The sequence below is a fragment of the Lissotriton helveticus genome, chromosome 8 (genome assembly GCF_964261635.1).
Source record: "Lissotriton helveticus chromosome 8, aLisHel1.1, whole genome shotgun sequence".
NCBI lineage: Eukaryota > Metazoa > Chordata > Amphibia > Caudata > Salamandridae > Lissotriton > Lissotriton helveticus.
In genome coordinates, this window is record NC_136069.1 from 617,519,946 (window position 1) to 617,544,390 (window position 24,445).

Here is a 24,445-nt window from a genome sequence, read left to right on the forward strand (position 1 = left end):
TTGAGTGGGATTAGTCGTAGTCACGATTTAATGGCCACCTCGCGAGGATGCATCAGTGCCATTTCCCAGTCTAGATCCTCTATTTCCCCCACATCCTGTTCCCATTTGGCCTTCAACTTCTGTAGTAAGTCTGGTTTGTTATTGATGATGGTCTTATATGTCCAAGAGACAGCCTTGTCTCCTATCTTTCCCATCAGGAGGCGACCCTCTAATGGTGCATACTCCGGGATTTCTGCCGTTGTAATATGTTGTGCCCGCCACGCATGTACCAGTTGTAAATATTTATAATATTGGGATTTGATCATATCATACTCAGTCTGGAGGTGTGAAAAAGTCACCAGTTTCCCCCGATACAATATGTCTTTCAGCTGTGAGATGCCTAGCAGGTCACATTTCCGTAAACCAACAACAATTTTGCGATTTCTCTAAGTCTGTTGACCACCCAAAGCGAGTTTCCCTTGTCACTCGACCTGCTCGTTTCATCTGTCTCTCTGCCTTTTTCCAGGTTGATATCACTATCTGCATGGCTGTTAGGAGATGTGTGGAGCCCTTTCCCCCATAGATGTAATGCGTGTATGGATGCTTGGTGAATCCATATGTTCCCAGTCATTCACCACTATTAGGTGGGTTGCCCAATAATAGGCCCGTAGGTCGGGCTGGGAAATACCACCATTGTACTAGTTACGTTGTAGTGTCTCCAGCGCTATCCTCGCGGTTTCCCATCCCAGAGGAACGTCCTTAGCGTGCCCTCGATCTTGGTGAACACCTTAACCGGGATCCACGGAAACGTGTTTTGTAAGACATATAGGAACTTCGGGAGCACTATCATTTTGTAAAGTGCGGCCCGACCCAATAGGGTGAGCGGCAGAGTCTGCCATCTATCAACATCTCTCCGGAATTCCCTGTGTATTCTGTGAAGGTTTCGTTCCAATGCCGTCGCTGTGTTCGTCGTAACATCTATATCCAAATATTTAAGACCTTCTGAGGCCAATTGTAGGTGCCTCAGGCACCCCTCGCACCTACTACCACCTCCAACCGGGTAGAGACATGACTTCTCCCAATTAATAGTGTACCCCGCGTGGGCTCCATATGTTTCACAACTGTTCATTATATTAGGGATGGATGGCTCTGGTTTTGTGGTATACATCAGTATGTCGTCGACATATAGGGAGATGAGTTCATCCGGTCCCTCGTCTACTAGACCTCGAAATCCCATTATATCTGGGTGTGCCCTGATAATACATGCAAGCGGTTCCAGGATCAAAGCAAGAATTAACTGTATTTTCAATTGGCTGGTGATGGGCTATATACCCGTACATATTCCTGGTTTGGCATGGGAAAGCTCATGCTGAAATAAAATGCAAGTGAAGCCACGAAGCATGTAATTAATACCTAGAAAATTGAATATTGTTTTAAGAAAAAAATCTATACATGCAAAAAATAGAATGCACCTTGATCTGTATGCATTTAAGGAGCCCTGCATGGTTTTGTGCATCTCCCACACAGACGTCCTTCCTCTCCCAACAGTTTTGGAGGGGTGTCTGTAACTTAACGCCGGAAATGCAGACTTCCATCACCACACATTAAAGACACTGGCTTATATGTGTGAGTGTGTCATGCAAGAATATGAACACTTCCAACTCCACATGAAGAAATAGCAAAAAATAAATTACAGACATACACTGGGGATCAGTCTATCTATGTCTTGGTTTGCGACCATCTATAAACACACACATTATATATTATCAATCTCCTCCTAAATGCATGTCTCCAACAGACCCAGGCAGGGGCAAAGCTTCAGCCATGAGATACCAGATGATACATTTTTTCACAGCAAGAGCTGTTCTCCAGCAGCAATACAGCATGGCTTGATAGTCGAAACATGGCAAGCTAGCAATTATGTTGGTTTAATTTCTAACAAACTTGATTACACCGTCTCCTGGTCTGAGCAGCTTTTGGAGCGCAGCTTTCATTTTAAGGAGATGTGTATATATATATATATTATATATATTTGGAGGAGTCTGTGGTAATGTTTTTGTCCAATAAAGGTTTTACTGGACTTCCTGAAGAGGCCTCATACTTTTCTTGATTAGAGGAGTCTGTGGTAATGTTTTGCGCCGACCAGAGGCGCTGATGGGGTCCAGTTCTTCATGCGGCTGGAGTACACTGGCATCAGCTCTTCTCAGCATTTCGTTTGTTCCGAGGGATCGGAATACTCCAGCCTGCCTCCAGTGCTCGCCAAGCCAGTGGCTGCTGCCAGGCGTAGCTCGTGACTTCACGTGGAGCCACTCTCATTGCATAGTGGCTCACAGCCCGGTGGACACCTGCATGCGGGGCTTGAACGTCAGGGGGCCCAGGGGAGCCTTTGGACTGAAAATCATCCCAGGTGCTTCTAACCAGCCACTCTGCACCTTTGACTGTTACATCATGCCTGCTACTCCACACGCAGTACTTAACTGAATAAGATGCCTTCTGGGAACTGTAGTTTACATCGCTCTGCAGACAGCACACGGTCATGTGTGATCGGGGGCGAGGTGCACTCCGACCAATAGGAGTGGAGCAGGACTTACGAAGGAGTATCCTGTTGTATAGCGGCATCCGATGAAGGCTTCTTAGCCGAAATGCATTATGCTCAATTTTGTCCAATAAAGGTTTTCCTGGAACTCCCCTGAAGTGGCCTCATACCTTTCTGTGGTTATATACATATATATACATATATATATATATATATATATATATACATACACACACACACACACACACACACACACACACACACACGCGTGCACACACAAACACTACACCTTGTGACACAAAAAGACTTCTTCAAACAAAAACCAGTTGCCCACATCAAAGCCCATAAGAACAAGTTACTTACCTTAAGTAACAATACAGATGTCTTGCAGGGGGACACCACGCCTGAATGCAATAGTAGCTGCAGTCGCCCTGATAGAATGGGCGCGCAACACCACCAGAGGTTCCTTTTTAACTAGAGAATAACAGGCTTTGATACACAAGACGATCCAGCGGGAGATGGTCCTCTCGTGTACAGCCTGAGCTTTTTGACTCCTACGTGGCCAACAAAGACCTGATCATCTACTCGGAACTGTTGTGTGCGATTCAGGTAAAATGAGAGCGCACGTTTTGGGTCCAGACGGTGGACGCGCTCTTCCTCTCTGGAAGGGTGAGGAGGCAGAAAGAAAGTAATCTCTGCGCTGACGACACCAGTGATGGACGCAGATCCGCAGGACGCCACCTACTGACGCGCAGGGGTACTGCTAAGCAAAACTTTCCGGATCCAGTCTGACGCCTGAGGATATTCTCAGGGAAGGAATCTATCACTAATATGTCTCTTTCAGATCCCCTACTTTAAAAGGGGCTATATACAATTGCAAAGCAACATCTACTTCGCTGCTCAACGTTAATCGTTATTGTATGATACTTGTCTTTCCTGTTGAAAACAAACAGAATTGTTTAAGAAAAAGAGCTATCTGTGTCCTTATCAAATTCCAGAATATGTTGATTTGAGGGTGGTAGAGTGTTAGAGTGAGGGCGGTAGAGTGAGGGTAATAGAGCGGTAGAGTGAGGGTGGTAGAGTGAGGCCGGTAGAGTGAGGCCGGTAGAGTGAGGGTGGTAGAGTGAGGGCGGTAGAGTGAGGGCGGTACAGTGAGGGCGGTACAGTGAGGGCGGTAGAGTGAGGGCGGTAGAGTGGTAGAGTGAGGGCGGTAGAGTGAGGGCGGTAGAGTGAGGGTGGTAGAGTGAGGGCGGTAGAGTGGTAGAGTGAGGGCGGTAGAGTGGTAGAGTGAGGGCGGTAGAGTGAGGGCGGTAGAGTGGTAGAGTGAGGGCGGTAGAGTGAGGGTGGTAGAGCGGTAGAGTGAGGGCGGTAGAGTGGTAGAGTGAGGGCGGTAGAGTGAGGGCGGTAGAGTAAGGGCGGTAGAGTGGTAGAGTGAGGGCGGTAGAGTGAGGGCGGTAGAGTGAGGGTGGTAGACCGGTAGAGTGAGGGCGGTAGAGCGGTACAGTGAGGGCGGTAGAGTGAGGGTGGTAGAGTGGTAGAGTGAGGGCGGTAGAGTGAGGGCGGTAGAATGAGGGCGTGAGGGCTGTAGAGTGGTAGAGTGAGGGCGGTAGAGTGAGGGCAGTTGAGTGGTATAGTGAGGGCGGTAGAGTGGTATAGTGAGGGTGGTAGAGTGAGGGCGGTAGAGTGGTAGAGTGAGGGCGGTAGAGTGAGGGCAGTAGAGTGGTAGAGTGAGGGCGGTAGAGTGAGGGCGGTAGAGTGGTAAAGTGAGGGCGGTAGAGCTGTAGATTGAGGGCGGTAGAGTGGTAGAGTGAGGAGTGAGGGCGGTAGAGTGAGGGTGGTAGAGCGGTAGAATGAGGGCGGTAGAGTGGCAGAGTGAGGGCGGTAGAGTGAGGGCGGTAGAGTGAGGGCGGTAGAGTGAGGGCGGTAGAATGAGGGTGGTTGAGTGGTAGCGGTAGAGCGAGAGCGGTAGAGTGGTAGAGTGAGGGTGGTAGAGTGAGGGCGGAAGAGTGGTAGAGTGAGGGCGGTAGAGTGAGGGTGGTAGAGCAGTAGAATGAGGGCTATAGAGCGAGGGCGGTAGAGTGGTAGAGTGAGGGTAGTAGAGTGAGGGCGGTAGAGTGAGGGCGGTAGAGTGCAAATGGTCCTATAAGAGCTCTCAGACTTCTGAGGTTCATATGTAAGTAGCTCATCCAGTTCAGGCTCTGACAATGAGTCGGAGTATGCAAAATCCAGGAATGTTTTGCGAAACTGTATGCAATTTCACATAACAAAGTCCCCAGAGATACTGGCAAGACAATGGTACGGACAGAAAAGGTATCCTGAATGGGACATTTTCCATGAAAATCTGTCTCCAAGTGAGAAAATTATGTGAAATCTTGCATTGTGAAATTGCAGGATTTTTTTTAAATTCCGCACAGTGAGGGATTTGGTAATTTTATGAATTTTGCCAGTGTAAGGAATATGCTACTTACCAGTATGCATCTGTTCTTGGCATGTAGGGCTGCTGACATTCATATCTGTGCATAGATCGCTGCCTAGTTTTGGGTCCGGATGATTGCACTTTGTTGTCTTGGAAGAGTCTTCGAAGTATCACGAGATAGGTGACTCCTCCCCTGGACTACAGTGCGCATGGGCATCTTCTCCATCCTCAGATTGTTTTTCGCCATTGTGGCAGAGATGGAGATAGTAAAGTAGGAGATGGCCATGCCAGAGATAATGCTGCGACAGGCACCGGGGAGGAGGGCGGGGCGATATGAATGTCAGCCGCCCTACATGCCAAGAACAGATGCATACTGGTAAGTAGCATATTCTGTTCGAGGCATGTGGGCTGCTGAATTCATATCTGTGCATAGACTGTATAGCAGTATCTCCTCTAGCGGTGGTTACCTGTGCCAGCTGCAGCAGTTTGAAAAAGAGTTTTGAGGAGAGCCTGGCCTACAGCAGCTTGCTGTTTTGCTTGCACGTCTACACAGTAGTGTTTTGTGAAAGTGTGTATGGTGGTCCATCTGGCTGCCTTACAGATGTCTTCAAGAGGAATATTCCCTAGGAAAGCCATTGATGCCCCCATTTTCCTTGTAGAGAGTGCTCTTGGGGGGACAGTTAAAGTGCATTTTGCCTTTTGCTAACATATTTGAATGCATTTAACTATCCATCTGGCTATTCCTGACTTTGATATGGGATTTCCTTTGTGTTGTGGTGCAAAAGCAACAAATAGTTGTTTTGTCTTTCTAAATGATTTAGTTCTGTCCACATAATGAAGTATAGCTCTTTTTACATCTAATGTGTGTAGGGCTCTCTCAGCTACTGACTGTGGATTTTGAAAGAATACTGGCAGTTCTATTGATTGATTAATATGGAAATTGGATACGACCTTAGGCATGAACTTAGGGTTTGTTCTAAGAACCACCCTATTGGCATGTACTTGCATGAAAGGTTCTTGGATTGTTAGTGCTTGTAATTCGCTCACTCTTCTGAGTGAGGTAATGCCAACCAAGAATGCTACCTTCCACGTTAAGAATTGTAGTTCGCATGAGTGTAGAGGTTCAAAAGGAGGTCCCATAAGTCTGGTAAGCACTATATTTAGGTTCCAGACTGGGGAAGGGGGGTACCTTGGAGGGATCACCCTTTTCAGACCTTCCATGAAGGCTTTGATTGCTGGTACTCTAAACAGTGAAAGGTTTTTCCTGTTTTGAAGGTATGCTGCTATAGCAGCGAGGTGTAGTCGTATCGAAGAGTATGCTAAGTTACATCTTTGTAGATGCAGCAGGTAACATATAATGTTTTGTATGGAAGCGTCTAATGGGTTGATTTGGTTATTGTTACAGTAAATAACAAATCTCTTCCATTTAGCTGCATAGCACGCTCGTGTACTTGGTCGTCTTGCCTCCCTAATGATGTTCATGCAGTCTGGGGGAAAGTTAAGGTACCCAAACTCTAAGACTTCAGGAGCCAGATCGCTAGGTTCATCTGATTGGGATCTGGGTGCCCGATTTCTCCATGGTTCTGAGTTAGAAGATGGGGTGCAAGGCACAGTCTTTGATGAGGAACTACTGAGAGTTCCAGGAACGTTGTGTACCAAGGTTGTCTTGCCCATGTGGGAGCAACTAGGATTAGTGTGAGTGAGTGTTGCCGCAGTTTGCGTGCCACTAGTGGTATCAGCGGCGCTGGGCGAAAAGCGTATGCAAATCTGCCTGAACAGTTCATCCATATCGCATAGCCCTGTGACACCGGATGTGGGAACCTGGCGGCAAAGTACTGGCATTTGGAGTTTTCTTTTGTGGCAAAGAGGTCTATGTCTGGGTGACCCCACTGTTCGAAGAATGGCTGGAGAACTTGGGGGTGAATCTCCCATTCGTGTAGTTGTTGGCTGTGTCTGCTGAGTAGGTCCGCTATCTCATTGTCCTTCCCTGGAAGGGGTTCTGCTAGGAGAAAAATGTTTTTTGGAATCGCCCACTTCCAGATGCTCTGTGCCAGGTGGGACAGCTGTGGAGAGTGCGTTCCTCCCTGTTTCTGGATATAGTACATTGCAGTCATGTTGTCCGTCCGGATCAACACAGTCTTGCTGCACAAGTATTTCTGGAATGCTTTCAGGGCTAGGAATATCGCTAGCAACTCTAGTTCTTTGATATGCAGTCTCTTTTGTTTGGTTGTCCAGAGCCCTTTGTACTGTGTATTGAAGGAGATGGGCTCTCCAGCCTGTCAGTGATGCGTCCGTTGTTAGTACTAGTTGTGGAACCGGCTCTTGGAACAGTCGCCCCTTGGAAAGGTTTTGTGGGTTCCACCACTGCAGAGAGTTGTGAGCGCGTCTGTCTACCAACACTAGGTCTTTTAGCTGTCCTCGAGCTTGGTTACATTGCCGTGCTAGGCATTCTTGTAATGGACGCATTTGAAGTCTGGCATGGGGGACAATGAATATGCAGGAGGCCATCATGCCTATGAGCTGCATAAAGACTTGAGCTGGGAGAGAGTGTTGTGGCAGAAATTTGCGAATGAGCATCTGCATGCTGGCTATCCTCGCTGAGTTTGGATATGCCTTTGCCACGGAGGTATCTATAGTGGTTCCCAGATACTGTTGTGTGTGGGATGGTTGCAGATGCAATTTTGGGTAGTTTATCGAAAACCCTAGGCTGTGTAGCAACTGAAGTGTTTGAGACGTATGTGTTGCACACTGTTGGTACGATTTTGCTTGTATTAGTCAATCGTCTAGATCAGGGTACACATGGATGTGTTGCCTTCTGAGATGCGCTGCCACCGTCGCTAAGCATTTTGTAAACACTCTTGGAGCCGTGGTAACCCCGAAGGGCAAAACCTTGAATTGGTAGTGTTGACCTTCTATTGTGAACCTGGGATATTTTCTGTGGGCTGGATGGATAGGTATGTGAAAATACGCATCCTTGAGGTCCAGTGTTGCTAGTAAGTCTCCTTGTTGTAGCAACGGGAGCACTTGCTGTAGTGTGATCATATGGAAGTGCTCCGATAGTATGTATTGGTTTAGGGGTCTGAGGTCCAATATTGGTCTGAGGGAACCGTCCTTTTTGGGAATAAGGAGGTATAGGGAGTATACTCCTGTCCCTTGCTGGTGGAAAGGGACTAGCTCTATGGCTCCCTTTTTCAGCATGCATTTCACCTCTTGTTGGAGCAGGGTGATGTGTTCTGTGGACATAGGACGGTGTCTGGGTGGTATGTTTGGTGGTGTAGAAGTGAGTTCTAGGCAATAACCATACTGGATAATTTCTCTCACCCACCTGTCCGTGGTAATTGCGTGCCAGACAGGTAGGAACTGTTGGAGTCTGCCTCCGACCGGTGTTAGGTGGTCTGGAGGTAGCGTGATGAAGTCACTGTTTTGTGGCAGTGGAGGTTCTGCTGTTATTGCCTCCACGTCCTCTTCCCTTATTATTGTTGCCCCTATAACCTCCTCTGTTTGAGTTTTTGTTGAAGGAACCTTGTGTGTTCCTTTGGTATGAAGAAGATGTCTGCGAGGAATTTCCTCGTGTAGTCGCCCTGTATGAGGAGCGTCGAAAGGAGCCTCTATATTGCTGAAATTGTAATGCCCCCATTGATTTTGCGGTCTCTGTGTCTTTTTTCATTTTATCCAAAATGGTGTAGACAGCAGGCCCGAATAGAAAGTCCTCATTGACTGGCTGGTTAAGAATGGTGGACTGCACCTCGTTCTTAAAACCGGAAATACGCAGCCATGCATGTCTGCGTAGTAAGACGCTAGTGTTAATTGACCTGGCTGCGGTGTCTGCTGCGTCAAGCGCACATTTGATGGAGGCGTTTGTAATGAATTTTCCCTCCTGGATGAGGTCATCAGCTTGTGCTTTAAAAGGCTCAGGTAGGTGTTGTATTAGGCTTTCGAGCTGGTCATAATGCGCCCTGTCGTAACGAGCCAGTAGGGCTTGTGTATTAGCAATCCTCCATGAGTTTGAGGCTTGTGCTGCTACCCTTTTGCCTGACGCCTCTAGTATCTTTGATTCTTTATCGGGGGGAGGTGCTTCCCCTGTTGTTTGGGAGTTGGCCCTTTTACGTGCATTAGCCACTACCAGTGAGTCTAATGGTAACTGCCCTCTGATGGAGGTAGGGTCTGTAGGGGCTGCTCTATACTTTTTCTCTATTCTGGGATTGATTACCCGTGCCCTGGCTGTATCCTTAAATATATCAGGTGCATGTTTTAGCACTCCCTTTAACATAGGAAGTGTTCTGACACTTTTTTCTGAAGTAGGGAAGGTGTCAAATAAGAAGTCTTCCTCGACAGGGTCATTATGCATGTCTACGTTGTGGTATTGTGCTGCCCTGTCTATGAGTTGATTGAAGACAATGGTGTCATCAGTAGGTGACAGCTTAGTTGGATAAGAGGGTACATCAGGGATGGGATGGGTGTTGTAAGGGTCTGTTGGCTTCTCCCATGGTTCCTCCTGTGGTTGAGGATCTTGCCGGAAATCATAGTAAGGCTGTGGATCGTCCCCTATGTTACCCTTATTGTCCCCGTGGTGAGAAGGAGAGTAAGGAGCAAAAGGTGTAGTAGGCATGATAGGATGGAAAGGGATGAAGGGTCTAGCGGGAGAAGTCCCAAAGTCGATTCACAGCCTTACTATGATTTCCGGCAAGATGCTGATGACACCCAGCTCCTCTACCCTTTCCATTCTCTCAGTGCCAATGTAAAGGATAATTTTGCCGAAGGAATGAGGGCCATTTCCAATTGGATGGCGTCTAACCGGCTTCAATGTAACGTCGGAAAGACGGAAGTAATGCTTTTTGGAAAATCCTCCATACTGTGGTCCCCTGATTGGTGGCCTCTGGACCTAGGTCCTGTACCCTCTCCCAAATCCATAGTAAAAAACCTGGGAGTTAAGTTAGATCAAAATCTAACTCTGAAAGAGCATGCGAATGCAATCGCAGGGGCATGCTTCCATACCATCGGACTGCTGAGGCGAGTATTCCCCTACCTCTCAGACAACTACAGAAAGACCCTTGTACAAACTATGGTAATAAGTCGCCTCGATTACTGTAACGGACTCCTGATACAAGCAAACGAGGATGCCATAAACCGTCTACAGGTGGTACAGAACACGGCGGCCAGACTGATTTTGAATGCCCCTCCACGAACCCCTTCCAAGCCTTTACTGAGAGAACTCCACTGGCTGCCAATACGGCAACGAGTTAAATTCAAAACCTGTTGCACTGTTCACAAATGCTTGTCCGGAAACGGCCCCAAATATCTGAGTCAAATACTGCATCCTTACAAACCTGAAAGATCCTTACGCTCTAGTAACCAACTGCTGGTGAAAACACCTCTTGTAAAAAAGGCCAGACAAGGTGGACGCGCCTTCTCCTTAGTGGGGCCCACCCACTGGAACAACTTGCCCATTAGCTTAAGGCAAACCCTGAACCACTTCACCTTCAGGAAAAAATTAAAAACCTTACTATTCCAAGAGGAATAATTGGATCGTTCTGCTTACCAGACCACAGCTCTGCTATTACACCTCCTCTCTATATACATTCTACGAGCATAGCGCGGAGATACTCCGTATGGAGTTTATTCCTGCGCTATATAAGAAATTAAAATAAATAAATAAATAAATAAATAAAGTCCTTTTTCTTTAATGAAATAGGGGAATGAGAAACCAGCGCCATGAAACTGTCCCGGTAAAAGCGCGCTTAAGAAATATTTTAAAATTCAAAAATTCAAATTCATGAGAGCCAGTGGCCTCTTCTTCCTGTGCAGGATGGTAACTTTACCAGTCTCTGGATTAATATATATTTTTGCCTGGTCATCTGATGGATCTGGATGGAAGAGTTCTTCCTCTACAGTCCTAGGTTGAGTGTTAGACTTTTTCGGGTCGGTAACACCTTCTTTTTCTACGACTTTTGGTGTTTTATTGCTTTTCTTCGGCTCGGGACCTTTTTTCGGGTCGACGAGTGATTTGGGGTCGACCGGATCTTTCGGCTCGACACGTTTCTTGTGCTCGACAGGCTTTTTTGGTTGACTGTCCTTTTCCGAGTCGATGGTCTTTTTCGGATCGACTGGTGTCTTCGGAGCACTTATTTCTGGGTCGATAGCTTTTTCCGGACGTGCTACGGGCTTCGGTACGGCACCCTTCTTGTCGGCGACCTTTGCCGGGTCGATGGATTTTGGAACAGCAGGCTTGTTCGGGTCGGCGACCTTCTTTGGTTCGGCGCCCTTCGGCTGTGTGCCCTTGTTCGGTTCGACTACACTTTTGGGGTCGACGCTTTTGGGCTGAGCGGCCTTTTTTTGGTTGACAGTCTTCTTTTGCTCGACGCTTTTGGGCTGTACGGCCTTTTTTGGTTCGACGCCCTTCGGGTCGACAACCTTTTTTGGCTCTGGAACCTTCTTCGGGACAATGGTACTGGGCCCTGGGGTCTCTGAAGGTTTCGGTTTTGATTTCGGAGCCGAGCCGGACGGCGGGGCTGGCGAAACCTTTTTGTGATCTTGGCTAAGGCCTTTTGGCGATGCCTCGACCAGAGCCTTCGGTAACGGGCTAATTGGTGTCGGGGGCAGTGTACTCACGATTTGCCCCGGTGGGATCTCGTCATCAGAGTCTGAGTAGTCCTCGACGGTGACGATCTCTAGGTCCGAATCTGGAGCTTCCGGTAGTTCCTGGTCATCCTCGAAGATGTTGTCCGGTTCCGGTGCCTGTCGCTGCATCTCTTGCCTAGCGGCCCGTCGGATCCGTATGGTTTTCTTCTACCAGAACTGGGCGCAGGCTAGGCAGGTTTCTTCCCTATGGTCTGGGGAAAGGCACTTGTTGCATACTAAGTGTTTGCCAGTATGCGGGAACTTGGAGTGGCATTGTGGGCACCTTTTGAACGGGCTTCTTTCCATCGACGACAGACACACGTGGCGTCGAAAAGGCCCAACTGCCCGCGTCGACGACCGAGTCGAGATGGAAAGCTGGATCGAGTAGAGAGGTACCAAACGAGAACAATACCGTCGAAGTCGAAGGCCTTTTGGCCTTTAGAAAAGTTTTGTTTCGATTCCGAAGTTGGAGTATAGGAGTTAGCATCCGAACCCAATGCGGAAAAAAACAATCTGAGGATGGAGAAGATGCCCATGCGCACTGTAGTGCAGGGGAGGAGTCACCTATCTCGTGATACTTCGAAGACTCTTCCAAGACAAGAAAGTGCAATCATCCGGACCCAACACTAGGCGGTGATCTATGCACAGATATGAATTCAGCAGCCCACATGCCTCGAACATACAATTTTGCATGGGCTTAGTGGTGAGTACTGTTTATTCCTTTGTATATTCAGGACTGAAAACAACATAATGCAAAGCAGTCACCGGGATAGTCAGTTAATTAACCGTGACTATCCCACAAGTGCCAATGAAGGAAGTGGGTGGCAAATGGTGAGCAATTTCGCGGCCGCTTTGATGTTCTCAGTGGCCGTGTGGCTCACTGAGAACATCAAAGCGGCCGCGAAAATGCTCCCAGAGCCTGCAGGTGGACAGATGGTGCGCGCGCCTGAGCACATGCACTGTGCCAGATCTGCCTGCAGACTTTGGGAGCATTTTTGAATACCCCTTACTAGAACTCTCGCAGAACAACGCCTGCGCATTGGTTTTACGAGACCTAAAAAGGAACTGACGCCAGCAAACAGAGGTGGTTCATATATGGGGGACTCAACGTCACATCTAGTCCTGGACAGATCTGATGCGCAGCCACACATATCCCGCAACCCCACGCCCTCCCCCTCCCGAAGTGCAAGGGAATTGCTAGCAAAGATCTGCAGATCCAGTCTGGCGGTGAGAAAATTCACAAGGTGAGGAGTCTGAAGTTATAAATATACGTCAGAAATATTAACACTGAAAAGTCTCTGGTTAAGTTTTCTAGAGTTCCACCCTTAGCTCATAAAAAGCCAAGACACTTCACCTTCAAATGAGCGGAGAAAAAGGTTTTGTTAATGCCATTGTTATTATTAGACGGGCACCACAAGAAGCTTCAAGCTGATTCAGGATCGGCATTTGTCACAAACAGATACCTTGATAGTGGCAGGATGCTGCTTTAGGAGGCTCTGGTCGTAGGTTCTATTTGAAGGTATTAAGCTGCATTTCCCTCCTACATGTTTGTGATGCCATGCTCTAAGTACTCCATACACAGCACTGTTAGACCTGTCAGCCCTAGGGTGGTCTTTCCCTGTGATTTTTTTGCCCGTGCCTCATTTTTCCCACCTACTTTTTGTTGGCCCATAGGTCTTTGGGCACCCTTTTCATAGCTAATCTGTGTTAGGGTGCAGGTGCTCTCTACTTCCAACATGGCTGCCACTGGCCCCTGCTACTGCAGCGTGGTCTTTTAGTGTAGCACCCTAGCTGCCAGGAGCAGGCTGGATCCCCATACAATGTTGCAATATCAGCCACCCAGCCCCTGTCCATAGGTAGAGTGGGGAAGCTCCTGGAACCTTCCAGAAGAAAGGCGGACCTGACTTTTCCCGCCTTAGAGAGTGGTCACCTGACCTGGGCATATATAAGCAAAGGAGGGAACTTTTTCTAGTCAGTTGGGGCATCACTGACCTGGGGAACCCACGCAGGAAATTTAGGCGGGAGGGCCTAGTGAGGAACCTATGCTACTGGGAGTGACAGGATTTAGGTGCTGCCTCTTAAGCTGGGTGAGGTGTCCTAAGCTAGCCCCCTGATCTGGCCCAGTGGTAGGCAACCCCAGGGTCCATCTGCAGTGACTGAGGAGAAACTCTTCAAACCTTCAACTCAACCCCCTCCCTCTCCTCAGCAACTTCAAGAAACAAGCAACTAAGGGCGCAGAACCATCCAAGCGCCAAGAAAACTGCTTTCATGTGACCAGAGACTGCTGGGGGATCGACCAGGTACTGGACTGTGCTGCCCTGCACACCCCCTGCCTGCAGTGGGCCCACCTTTCCCCCCTGGTCTCCCCCTGACTGAACTGCTTTACTACCCCTCCAGCCTACAGTTCTTGCCAAGCTGTGTAGAAAGCGCTATAATCTACTCCCTTTGTGCCCCAGCGCTGTTCTGACTGAGCAAGTGGCATTCCTGACTGGAATTCTCCACCCGCGCTGATGCCTGATTCCCCTCACCGTCAAGCGCTGGTTCCTAACTGCCTGGAACACCAAGTGCTCTCCTGAGCGGACTGATTTGGGCCCCAAGAGTAGCGCTGCAGAGTCTGTCATCGCCGCCGCGAGGCGCTGTTGTTATCCCCACTCACCGCCGCAGCCCGGGGCTGACGTGCCGTCCGAGGCACCCGAGGAGGTCTGGCGTTCGTCGCGGCCCATGCGACACCCCTGTGGCGACCTGCGCCAGCTTCAATTGCCCCCGCGGCGGCCCCCGTATGTGAGGAGAGGGCCGCCGTTCTCCACACGTTGGGCCGTGGTAGGCCCGAAGCCAAGCTGTGCCCCTGTCACGTGACCGGGGAGCTCCTCCGCCCCGCCCCCGGGCGCCGCGCTGCCATTGGCTCAGGCAGACGCGCCCTCGAGGCGGGCTACGCGGTTGGCTGGAGCCGCCCCGGCCATGATCCGCCCGGCCCCGGCCTCAGAACCTGGCCGGTGGGCCCCGAGACGACCCATAAACAACGCAGAGGGGGCCGTGGAGCCTGAGTGCCCAATCCTTTCACCCCCACATCTCGCCCTTGACCGGGCCCGGCGCCGGTGCCCAGAAGCTGCCCTGCCCCGCACCCGGCCGAGCGAGACCCCGGGAGGGTCGCAGACCCCTCCCTGAAAGCGGAGACTTCGCAAGGGCCCCGGAGGGCCGAAGAACATCAGGTAACCCCCGGGGAGGATGGCGGTAGGCCGGAGGTCGCCCCTCCCCCGGGGTGAAATAAGACTGGGCCCCGTTGGCCCCCCTCCACTGTGCCTCGAGAACTAGGAGGTCTGGGGATAGACAATCTTCCCCCCTTTATTGTTCTGCAGGCCAGTATGCGGCCTGAAGTGTTCATGTGTACGCCCAATTTACAAGCCTGCTAATGTAAGGGGGATGACCTTTTTCATTGTACTGAATTTCTTGCAGAGGTGGGCTTCTACAGTTATTCTGATGATCTGATCCTGGGGTCGCAAAACGATCAGTATTCACAAGAAGAAAGGCTTGTGGTTGTTTCCTACAGGTTCATCTAGGATCTATGAAATTACCTTTTTGCCTGTTGAGTAGCATACCGCGACAGGCTGTGTTCTTTGAAGTTTTCTGTTGTACTAAAAGTACTTGCTGAAATGTTTTAGCACTTTCTATGGAGTGCAATTTAAAAGACGTCTATGAGAGGTTTCATGTATTACTTTAATGCAATGCTCTAGTCCAGTGTTTCCCAAACTGTGGTCCGCGGACCCCCAGGGGTCCGTGACACATTCCCAGGGGGTCCGCAGGCAACAGTTTTAAAAGCACAGATAAGTTTCTTGTATAATTAGCAGCTTTCCAGCAGCAATAAAAGTGTCAAGATAAAGCCAGTGATTAATGTACCTGCTGGAGCGTGAGGAGAGTTTTGTTTAGTGGCAGCTTTGACTTAACTAATGTACCACAGAGGGTTAATGTGCCTACTGCAAAGAACGTGTTACATGCATTTTAAAAAGCAGCATTTTATGTGCATAGGTTCGTGGTTACTGCTTTTGTCACAGAGATTCGTTTGTTACTGTGCACTTCATAAGTGACAATCGTAATGTAGCAGAGGGACCTATAAACTGTCATCAAAGAGCTGCTTGCAAACTGCATGGTACCAGTTAGTAACTTTTGTTTTTTTCCCAGTTATTCATTATCCTGATGCTGCAAAAAAGATTTATTTGGGTGGAAATACATTTTTAATGTTAAAGTCAGTGCTAGCCACTGTGTTCTGAATCCTGAGTTTGTGCTTTTCCAGACCAAGCACTCATTAAACATTTTATATACACACTGATTTACATGTGCGATTCAATTGCTCTATATGTGTGTGATGTAAAGTGCTCTGACATCCTACAACTGTATGAGAGATGCTATAAAACAAATGAAATACATGTGACAGAGGGGCTATTACTTCAATATAAAATACTAAAGGCCAGATATACGATCCGTCTTTATATGCGTGAACGGGTTTGTGAACCCGCTTTCACATGCAAAAACGTATTGGGCCATGTACATTGCATATTTCGCGAGTCGCAATTTGTTTGTGCCTCGCTAAATAGGTTTTTCAACTTGCTATTTGAAAGGGGCATTCCCTTCCAAATTGCGAGTCTTAAAATCATGTACAAATGTTTTGCGGTCGCAAAACACTCGCAATTACCACTTACTTCAAGTAGATGGTAATGCATTTGCAAATGGGAAGGGGTCCCAGGGGACCTCTGCCTGCCCTTAGAAAATGAAATGAAAACGTTTCATTTTCTTTTTTTTTTTAAATAAATGGTAAATGGGCTGCATTTTTTTTAAACTGCTTTATTTAAAAGCAGTCCCAGACATGGTGGCCTGCAGAGCCCAGCAGGCACCATACCTAGGAGGGCTGGCATTCCCAATAGGCTCGCAAATTGAGAGACGCTCATTAATATTAATGAACCTCGCAATTTGTGACCCCATTGGGAATCCGAAACAGTGTTAAACACACTGTTGTACATTTCATTTAGCTACTCGCAATTTGCCACTCGCAATGTGTCGCCAATTGCGAGGCGCTAAATGAAATGGTCGTACATCTAGCCCCAAAATCCTTAGGGGCAGATTTACAAGCCCCATGCTCCTCTTTTCGCCACCGTTGCGTCACTTTCGTGTTGCAGCGGCGACGCAAAAGATGCGCCTTGGTGCAGGGTATTTACAACGTGACGCATCTGAGAGATGCGCCACGTTGTAAAGCCTTGAGCCAGAAGGAGGCGTTCCGGCGCAGGAACGCCTCCTAAAAGTGGCTGAGTGAAATCTACAAGATTTCACTCAGTCACTTTGGGGCCCATGCTGTGTCAAAACCCTGTGCCTGCTTGAAGCAGGCGTAAGGATTGACGCAGCATCAGCAAGATTCGGCCCCCCAGAGCATTGCTGGAGCTGTGTTGTGCTTGCGACGCAACTCCATCAATGCACCACCTTTACGGCCCAGATGCGTCATGCATCTGTGCTTTTTTGCCCCATGAGGCGCAGCATTGTAAATGCGGCGCATCAATGGTGGCGGAGGCATGGCGCACAATAAGTGGCGCATCCCTGCTGATATGCATGGATGCGTCACTTATTGTAAACCTGCCCCTAAGTACTTTGAGTATTTGTTTTGTGTGCACACGTGTGTATTTTTTTCGAATTACTGTTTTAATATTTGAAATTTAACTCATACAAATTGCTTGGGGGTCCCTGGCTTCCAGTGGTGACTCAATGGGGGTCCTCAGGAGTCAAAAGTTTGGGAACCACTGCTCTAGTCGCTTCTCGTAGGATCCTCCAGGTTAATGAAAGTACCCTTTATGCCTGCTGAAGAGTAGGATGCGACAGGCTGTGTTATTTAATATTTCACTGCTTAGATGACCTGGTTATTATTTTAATGACAAGTCTTTCTGCAATTGCCTACTGAAACATTTTTAATGAAATGCTAATGATTTGCTAATGCATGACTTGCTTGATCCAAAGACTATATAAAAGATCTTGATTTTCAAATTCAACTACTGGAGTGGTCTCCATTATTGCGCCCACTGTGTGTCTCATTGGATGAGTGTGTTAAGTAGCTGCTTTACACGCAAGCCCCTGGCTGCCTTCCTGCTCGAGCCATGCTACCCCCTTGAGAGCTGGTGGTCCCAGTTCTTACAAGCACCAACAACAGATGTAATTTGAAACAGGTGTTTGAGCTTCTTCAAACGCAATACTCCTCTAAGTTTATCACACACCTCCACAGACACACCATACCCCCAAAATTCAGAGATAAGCTGATCAGTAAGAGTTCAATACTGAAAAGTACACACCACAAGGTGACATACCTGAATAGCTGGTGCTGCAGACAGGGCTTCAGTAAAACAAATCATGCACATGTCATCTGCATCTTGCTTTAATCTTGTAGTATTTTTATCACAGCCATGTAAACAAGGCAAACAGTGCTCCTCATTCTTAACGCCTCCACATGGATGCCCACAAGAGTGGGATTTACTACAGGCTATCTTGGTGTACTCCTATAGAAAATTGAAACAAAAAATAGACAAATCGTCTAAGGGGGACTGTGACTTTTATAAATTAACATTTCTTTAGTATAGAGCACCTTACAGGATTCTCTCCTCCCCGACATATGTACACCGTTATTTTTTACCTCAAACTATTTAGAATACATTATGGATTCTGCCCATTTAACAAAGGCCCTTAAAAAGAGTTTGGTGCATTAAAAAAAGAAACACCACACACACTGCAAATGTGATCTTTTGAAAGCAGTACATAATCCGTGCCTGAAGTGAATACACCTTACTATGCATAATGTCTGAATTACTTTCGGTTTTGAGGCTACATGACAATATTTAATCATGCGATTGCATGAAATAGGCAAAGACGGCCTGCTCACTCTGAATTTGACAGAACTAAAGCAAGCAAAGCAAGTGTGGACATGATGTCAATGAGAATGAAATATTTACATTTAGAAAATAAATTCCCTCTACATTCCCTTGCAAAAATGTATTCTGATTTCTCAGCATCTCAGTACAAGCTAATGTAAATTTTTTAAACATCATATACATTTTACACACAATTGACAATAGATTATACATAAAATTGTTGACTGGGAGAATGATTATGCAACAGAAGCAGTAGTCAAGCTCTGCCCTCTCTACAGTTGTGACAACACAGCACATAGAATAAACACATTTGATGAAGATGCAATTGCTGGCCTTCCTAAATCTGAAAATGATTTGCTCTAGTACTAGTCATTTTCATATCAAGCGTTCAACCTACCTGACAGTCTGTATCTGAACAAACACTGCCTACAGCTGATAACTCTGTGCCATTCCGGGATCCGCAGAAACGACAGGCATCGGAGCTGCTACTCGCTGGTTTACCTACATGCAAGACAAAACCAATGCACAGAATTGAAAACAATTCCAACATGCCAATAGTCTGTTACCAAATAAAAGACCCAGCCTTTGAATACAGGACAAGTTCCTCGTCTATGTTGATAATTTAGGTACATCTTTTGTACAAAAGTACCACCATCCAAACCAAATGCTATGCACTACCAGCAAAATGTGGAATATATCAAACAGGAAGAAAATTCCTATCCACAGAGTAATGATACTTCTCTAGAGTATCTGAAGCCTAATGCAGATACCAAATTCCACGTAATGCAGTAGACAAACTTTATCCTACAAATGTTCTAACTTATAAGCCGGGGAAAAAAGGCAGAAACATCCCAAAAGTACAATTCTGAACACACAACTACTATTCATGCAGCCTTCGTATTCATTGTTACCAACATGGGTGTCCATGGAAAAATGCACTCTATTGACTCTGTCAAATACATATGAATTGTTATGCTAGATGTAAACTAGTGTGGCAAATGCTACCTTCCTCTTACATGTTGTAGGAGAGTAGGGTCTGCAATCCTATGGTCGCCCCAGATTTTTGCTTTTTGCTTCACTGGTTTACGACTTTCCCTGGCTGTGGGCCTGCGAATCAGACCCACAGCCTAGCTGTTCTCTCTCTAAATTGACACACATGTACTTTAGGTGCATTTACCAATTGGTACTGGGTCACTCTTGTAAGTCCTTGTACAGTGTACCATAGGTACCCAGGGCATAAGTGTACCCAAGGCCTACCAGGGGCTGCAGCATGTATTATGCCACCCCTGGCTGGCCACCTAAAACAGACACAACTGGCTGGTAACACAGCTGGGGCAAGGTGGTGTAATCACCCTTTGCTTTAGATATAGTATACCTATATCTAACCCAAAATGGACACATATATTCCTATAAGTCACTCCTATGGCAGGCCTTATCAATCCTGAAGGCAGAGTGCTTGGAATTATGTGAGATGGTGCTCTAGCATGAGCTGAGCCTGTCTGCAGCTTTCGGAACCAAGTCCTTTAGCTGTTTCCATGATAACGCTATACCATATACTCTTAAGTGCATTATAATCCTCGCGGTTATTGCTAACTTTGGCATAGCATTATCAAAATATGTCGAGTAAGGTGTCATACGAATTGGAATACTACCCCCTCGCCAGTTCTGGCAACGGGGGTAGCATTCCACCCTTTTAGAGGGACACGACATGTATGCACTAAGAACCCCGGTTAAAGTTAAACAGAGCCTCAGCATCACAAAATGGATGCTGCCACCACAGACACGAGTCTGACCTCCTGCTGCTGGGAGTCCTTCCAGCGAGGGAGGCCTGGACAAAGGGTTTCCTGCCTTGGGAGGTGCTAGCACCACCCCAGACAGGATTTTGTGTATTGAGGTAGGGCAGGCTGAAAGGAATGAGACATGCCTGGGGCACACAAGGTGTCCCTGTGCATACCCCGGTTCAAACCAGTTGCTGGGGCAATCCAGCCCCAGCTCTGGCGCGAAACCGGACAAAGGATAGGGGGTGTAACCACCCCCCTTCCTGGTCCCACCCATGGGAGGGACCTAGTCACTAGTACGGCCCCTTTAGCAGAATAAAGGTAGGAGCTGGTCCCATTCCAAATTAGATTATCCTGAATTGAAACTACAAGAAGAAACTCTGGACTTCGACGTTCTGCTCCACAGAAGACTAAAGAAATCTCCCTTGTGGTCAAGGAGTGACCACCCTGCACAAGCAGGCACCATCAAGCGTCCTAGCGGTTCACTTTGTCATCCTTCTTCCTGGAACCAGACTTCAGAGCCCGACGAGACCCGGACTTCCAGACCTCTCCGACTTCTACCTACATCTGCAGCACAGCTGAGATCCGTGGGTGCGACGAGACATGTGGGACCGGCCATCTTGGAGAAACTGCACTTCGCTTCAAGCACGACTTCAGAGGCATCCTCGAGTAAGTGCTTTGGGGACTGAGAAGCCCCAGCCCCGAGCAGCTCCTGCACCGAAGACCAGCCCTCCAGCATCCACGATATCTGCGTGCGGCCCTTTTGCTTGGTTGCTGCTCGACGCGTTGTATGGTCACTTGCCGGCTGGCTAGTGACCTCCTAGACGACGATCCACCAAATCCACATTGCTGGTCTGGTTGCTCCAGACTGGCCCTTGCTTCCCTGCAAAGGAGAAGCACCCCGGAGCCTCCTGGTCCGCACCAGACGCCTTTTCCACTCACCGCGTAGGATGCCTTTGTCAAGGCCTGTTGACGCCGAATCCGGAACAGACACCGCCGACAGCGAGAGCCTGCGTGGACAGCTCGTGCCTCCATCCTGGTCGAAGACACCTCCTGGTCCACGTGGCTGCAGAGTCAAGCGTCCACTCTTCACCTGATTGCGACGACAGCATCTGGTTCCTTCCTGGTTCCACTCCGGTCACTGGCTAGTGACTTTGAACACTGTCCCCTCTGCTTTCAGGTCTTCATCTTCCTCGATCCACCCTTGGATCGCTCCGGACATCTTCATCCTGGTCGCCTGCAGCATCTTTCTTCAAGGCTCCATTGACTTTTGACGCGGAAACCCGACACACTTTCACACCTATGCACCCGCAGCCCGTGGGTGAGGTAACGAGAGCATTTCGGTGCTCAATGGTAGATTGACTCTCCTAGTGTCCAGGTATCCTTTCGTTTTAGTCGTAACTAGTAGGAACTGTCTTTTACTTACCTTTTCGTAATTTGTTCTGCCCATTGACTTTGTTCCGCATCTCGCGTGTGAGTTCACACTCTACACACGCGTCCCGTGGGCCTCCTATTACTTACCTACGGTTAGGGTAGTGTAGTCCCAGCGAACCTACAGCCTCTGGGCATCTTCATTTCCTCTATCGATCTCCTTATACCATTTACTTAGTATATGGTTTGTTATGCCCCTAGGGCACCATTGTAATTTGTGCAACTGGTCGTATTTTTCTTAAGAGTATTGTTATGTGCTTAGCCCTCTGATCTTATAAAAAATTCAGAGGTGCTTGTTATTAATAAATATACATTTTATTTTCATAACAACCTGTGTGGTGTCCTTTCATCTGGTATTCAAGGGGTTATATGTGGTAAAACAGCTGGCTTCACATTCCAAAAGAGTTTAGCCTAAGACTGCTTTGTCCATGCTACCATTAGGATAGCTGGTCTATAAGGTTGACTTACAACCAATCACCATAAGGGTTGTTTGGACTGATACAAGGTGATCACTAGAACTAGTGAGCATCATATATCAGGCCAACTTCTCACACGTGTCCACTATTCTGTCTCCATGCCTAGCATCTGGATATCTGAGTGCACAATCCAGATCTATCATTGCATTATGCTAGATCCTGTATCCAACATCCCTTTAACCAGAAGGAAACTTCTTCATCCACTTCAAGTCAATGCTTCTTTTTAAAAGATACAATTACCAGCCATATTGTAGGAAAGTGCCCCTTGTGACATGGCCACCCCCACTTTTTGCCCTACTACTAATGCTTTTAAACTGAAGGTGCACTGGGTCCCTGCTAACCGGACCCCCACAGTGGCAGTGCTCTTTCCCTTAACACAAGGTAAATGTCTAATTGTAACACAATTTGCGAGGACTTTAGCACCCCTTTAAGTCCCTAGTAAATGGTACTCCTGGTACCCAGGGCATGGATACAAAAGAGGGTCCCTATGGGCTGCAGCATGTATTATGCCACCCAAGAGACTTACACAAAAACCGCATGCATGTTATATAGCGCGAACTTAACCCGAAGGTATCGGGTATCAGAGCCTTTACATAGCACCAGTTGCGTTACATGAGGACAATCATTTTTGTTAGTCACAGGGAGACTTAGTGATTTGCCCATAATCACAGGATGTTCAGCGTCATTGCCAAGACTCGAACCCCGTTTCCCAGATTTGAGGTCGATCGCCCTAGCTGTTAGGCCAACTCCTCTCCCCTAAATGGATAAGGATGCATATAATGGTGCAAACTATTTTGAAAACACGACATGGCACACTCCCTGTGTGCCATGCCAAGGTACACTGCATATAATACATGTAAGTCACACACTACAGCAGGCCTTAGTGCCTTAAGGCAGGATGCATTATATTATAAGTGAGGGCACAACTGAATAAGCAGGTAGGACCCTGTGATGGCTAGTTCCATTACTAGATATTGCAATTGATCAGGCAGCCACCTTAAGGACATGTACTGGGCACTGGTCATTCCGAGTTACCCAGCTACAGGATGGCTGCACTGAAACGAATGGATTTTGTTATCAAACATTATCGTAATAAATATGTACTAGATTTATTATGACATGAACCCAGAGGGCACTTTAAAAGTGCCCCCTGAAAACAATGGCGGCTGAAAAATTCATTCACGAAGCGTGGACGGAGTCAAATTGCCCGCTCGAAGATACGAATCACGCCAATTTATTGGGCGCAGAATCAAGTAGATTCTTGATCTCGATTACCGATTTGACCCCCATCTATGGATGCGCAGTACCTAATCTGGATTTTGTTTCCAAGTCGGAACTGAACTATCAATCATTGACCATTGGTGGGTCCGTTAATTTTAATTACAAGTGATGTTATGCTCAAGCAAATTCAAGTCCTGATGATGACCGCACATTAACACAGCGGTCGAAACGCCGTCGACGCTCCTTGTGGCCATAATTTGTTTGAAGGGCATACTACTTTTGTCTGTGCTGTTTCTGTTATATGTAATGTTTTTTCTGTTAAGCCACTGGTTTGGTTTATGATATGTTGCACAAGTTACTACTTGTGTAACGATATATCTGTAAGAGACGTTAGTTAGTGATAGATTTCTTACCTTAGAATATCCCCAGGCGTCAGACTGGATCCGGAAACTTTTGCGTAGCAGTACCCTTGCGCGTCGGTGGGCGTCGTCTGCGGCTCTGCGTCCGTCGTCGGCGCCGTGATGACGTCGTCGGAGTACTTAGACGCCGCCTCCGCGTGCTGGCGTCAGTTCTTAATAATTTCAAAAAGGGGGTGGTGATGGACAGAGTATCTGAGTTAATCAGAACACTCCTACCCAGTCAACAGATCAGGGCTTGATCCATCACCGTTTTTTAGCTCACTGCACCATCCCAGTTCAGAACCTGGCTATATGCAAATTAGTCTGTCCCTGGCCCAGTGCATCATGGGAACAGGGCAGACCAAACTACCAAGCCAATTCTTCACTGGAAAGGAAACAAGCTTCCAGGGACCGGTTTCTGGCATTACAGCCGTCTTCGGCCCGGCTTGCTTGAATCCTGATGGTGCAGTGAGCAAGGGACTCACGTCTGAGCATACCCTAGACTGTTCTTAGACACAGCTTTTCCGGCCCAGAAACGCAGAGCTATGCCAAAAACCAACACTGGTGCCATGAAACTAGGGCCCTGAAATGGGATGACCTTAACCCTAGATATCGGTTCGCAGAACGGGGAGGATGGGTGGGTCGGTAAGGAATCTATCACTAACTAATGTCTCTTACAGATATACCGTTACACAA

The 24,445-nt window shown here is 47.7% G+C and overlaps 1 protein-coding gene across 5 annotated transcripts in view; it reads right to left on the reverse strand.

The window, feature by feature from the left end:
* MYCBP2 (MYC binding protein 2) overlaps nucleotides 1-24,445 on the reverse strand; it is a 1,909,483-nt gene that overhangs the window by 114,022 nt on the left and 1,771,016 nt on the right. For all 5 annotated transcript variants that reach the window (XM_078657470.1, XM_078657469.1, XM_078657471.1 and 2 more), the window contains 2 exons: nucleotides 18,843-18,946; nucleotides 17,888-18,076 (listed from right to left, as the gene is read on the reverse strand). In XM_078657470.1, the coding sequence (XP_078513596.1) occupies nucleotides 17,888-18,076; nucleotides 18,843-18,946 (293 nt within the window). The remainder of the gene's footprint in view (nucleotides 1-17,887; nucleotides 18,077-18,842; nucleotides 18,947-24,445) is intronic.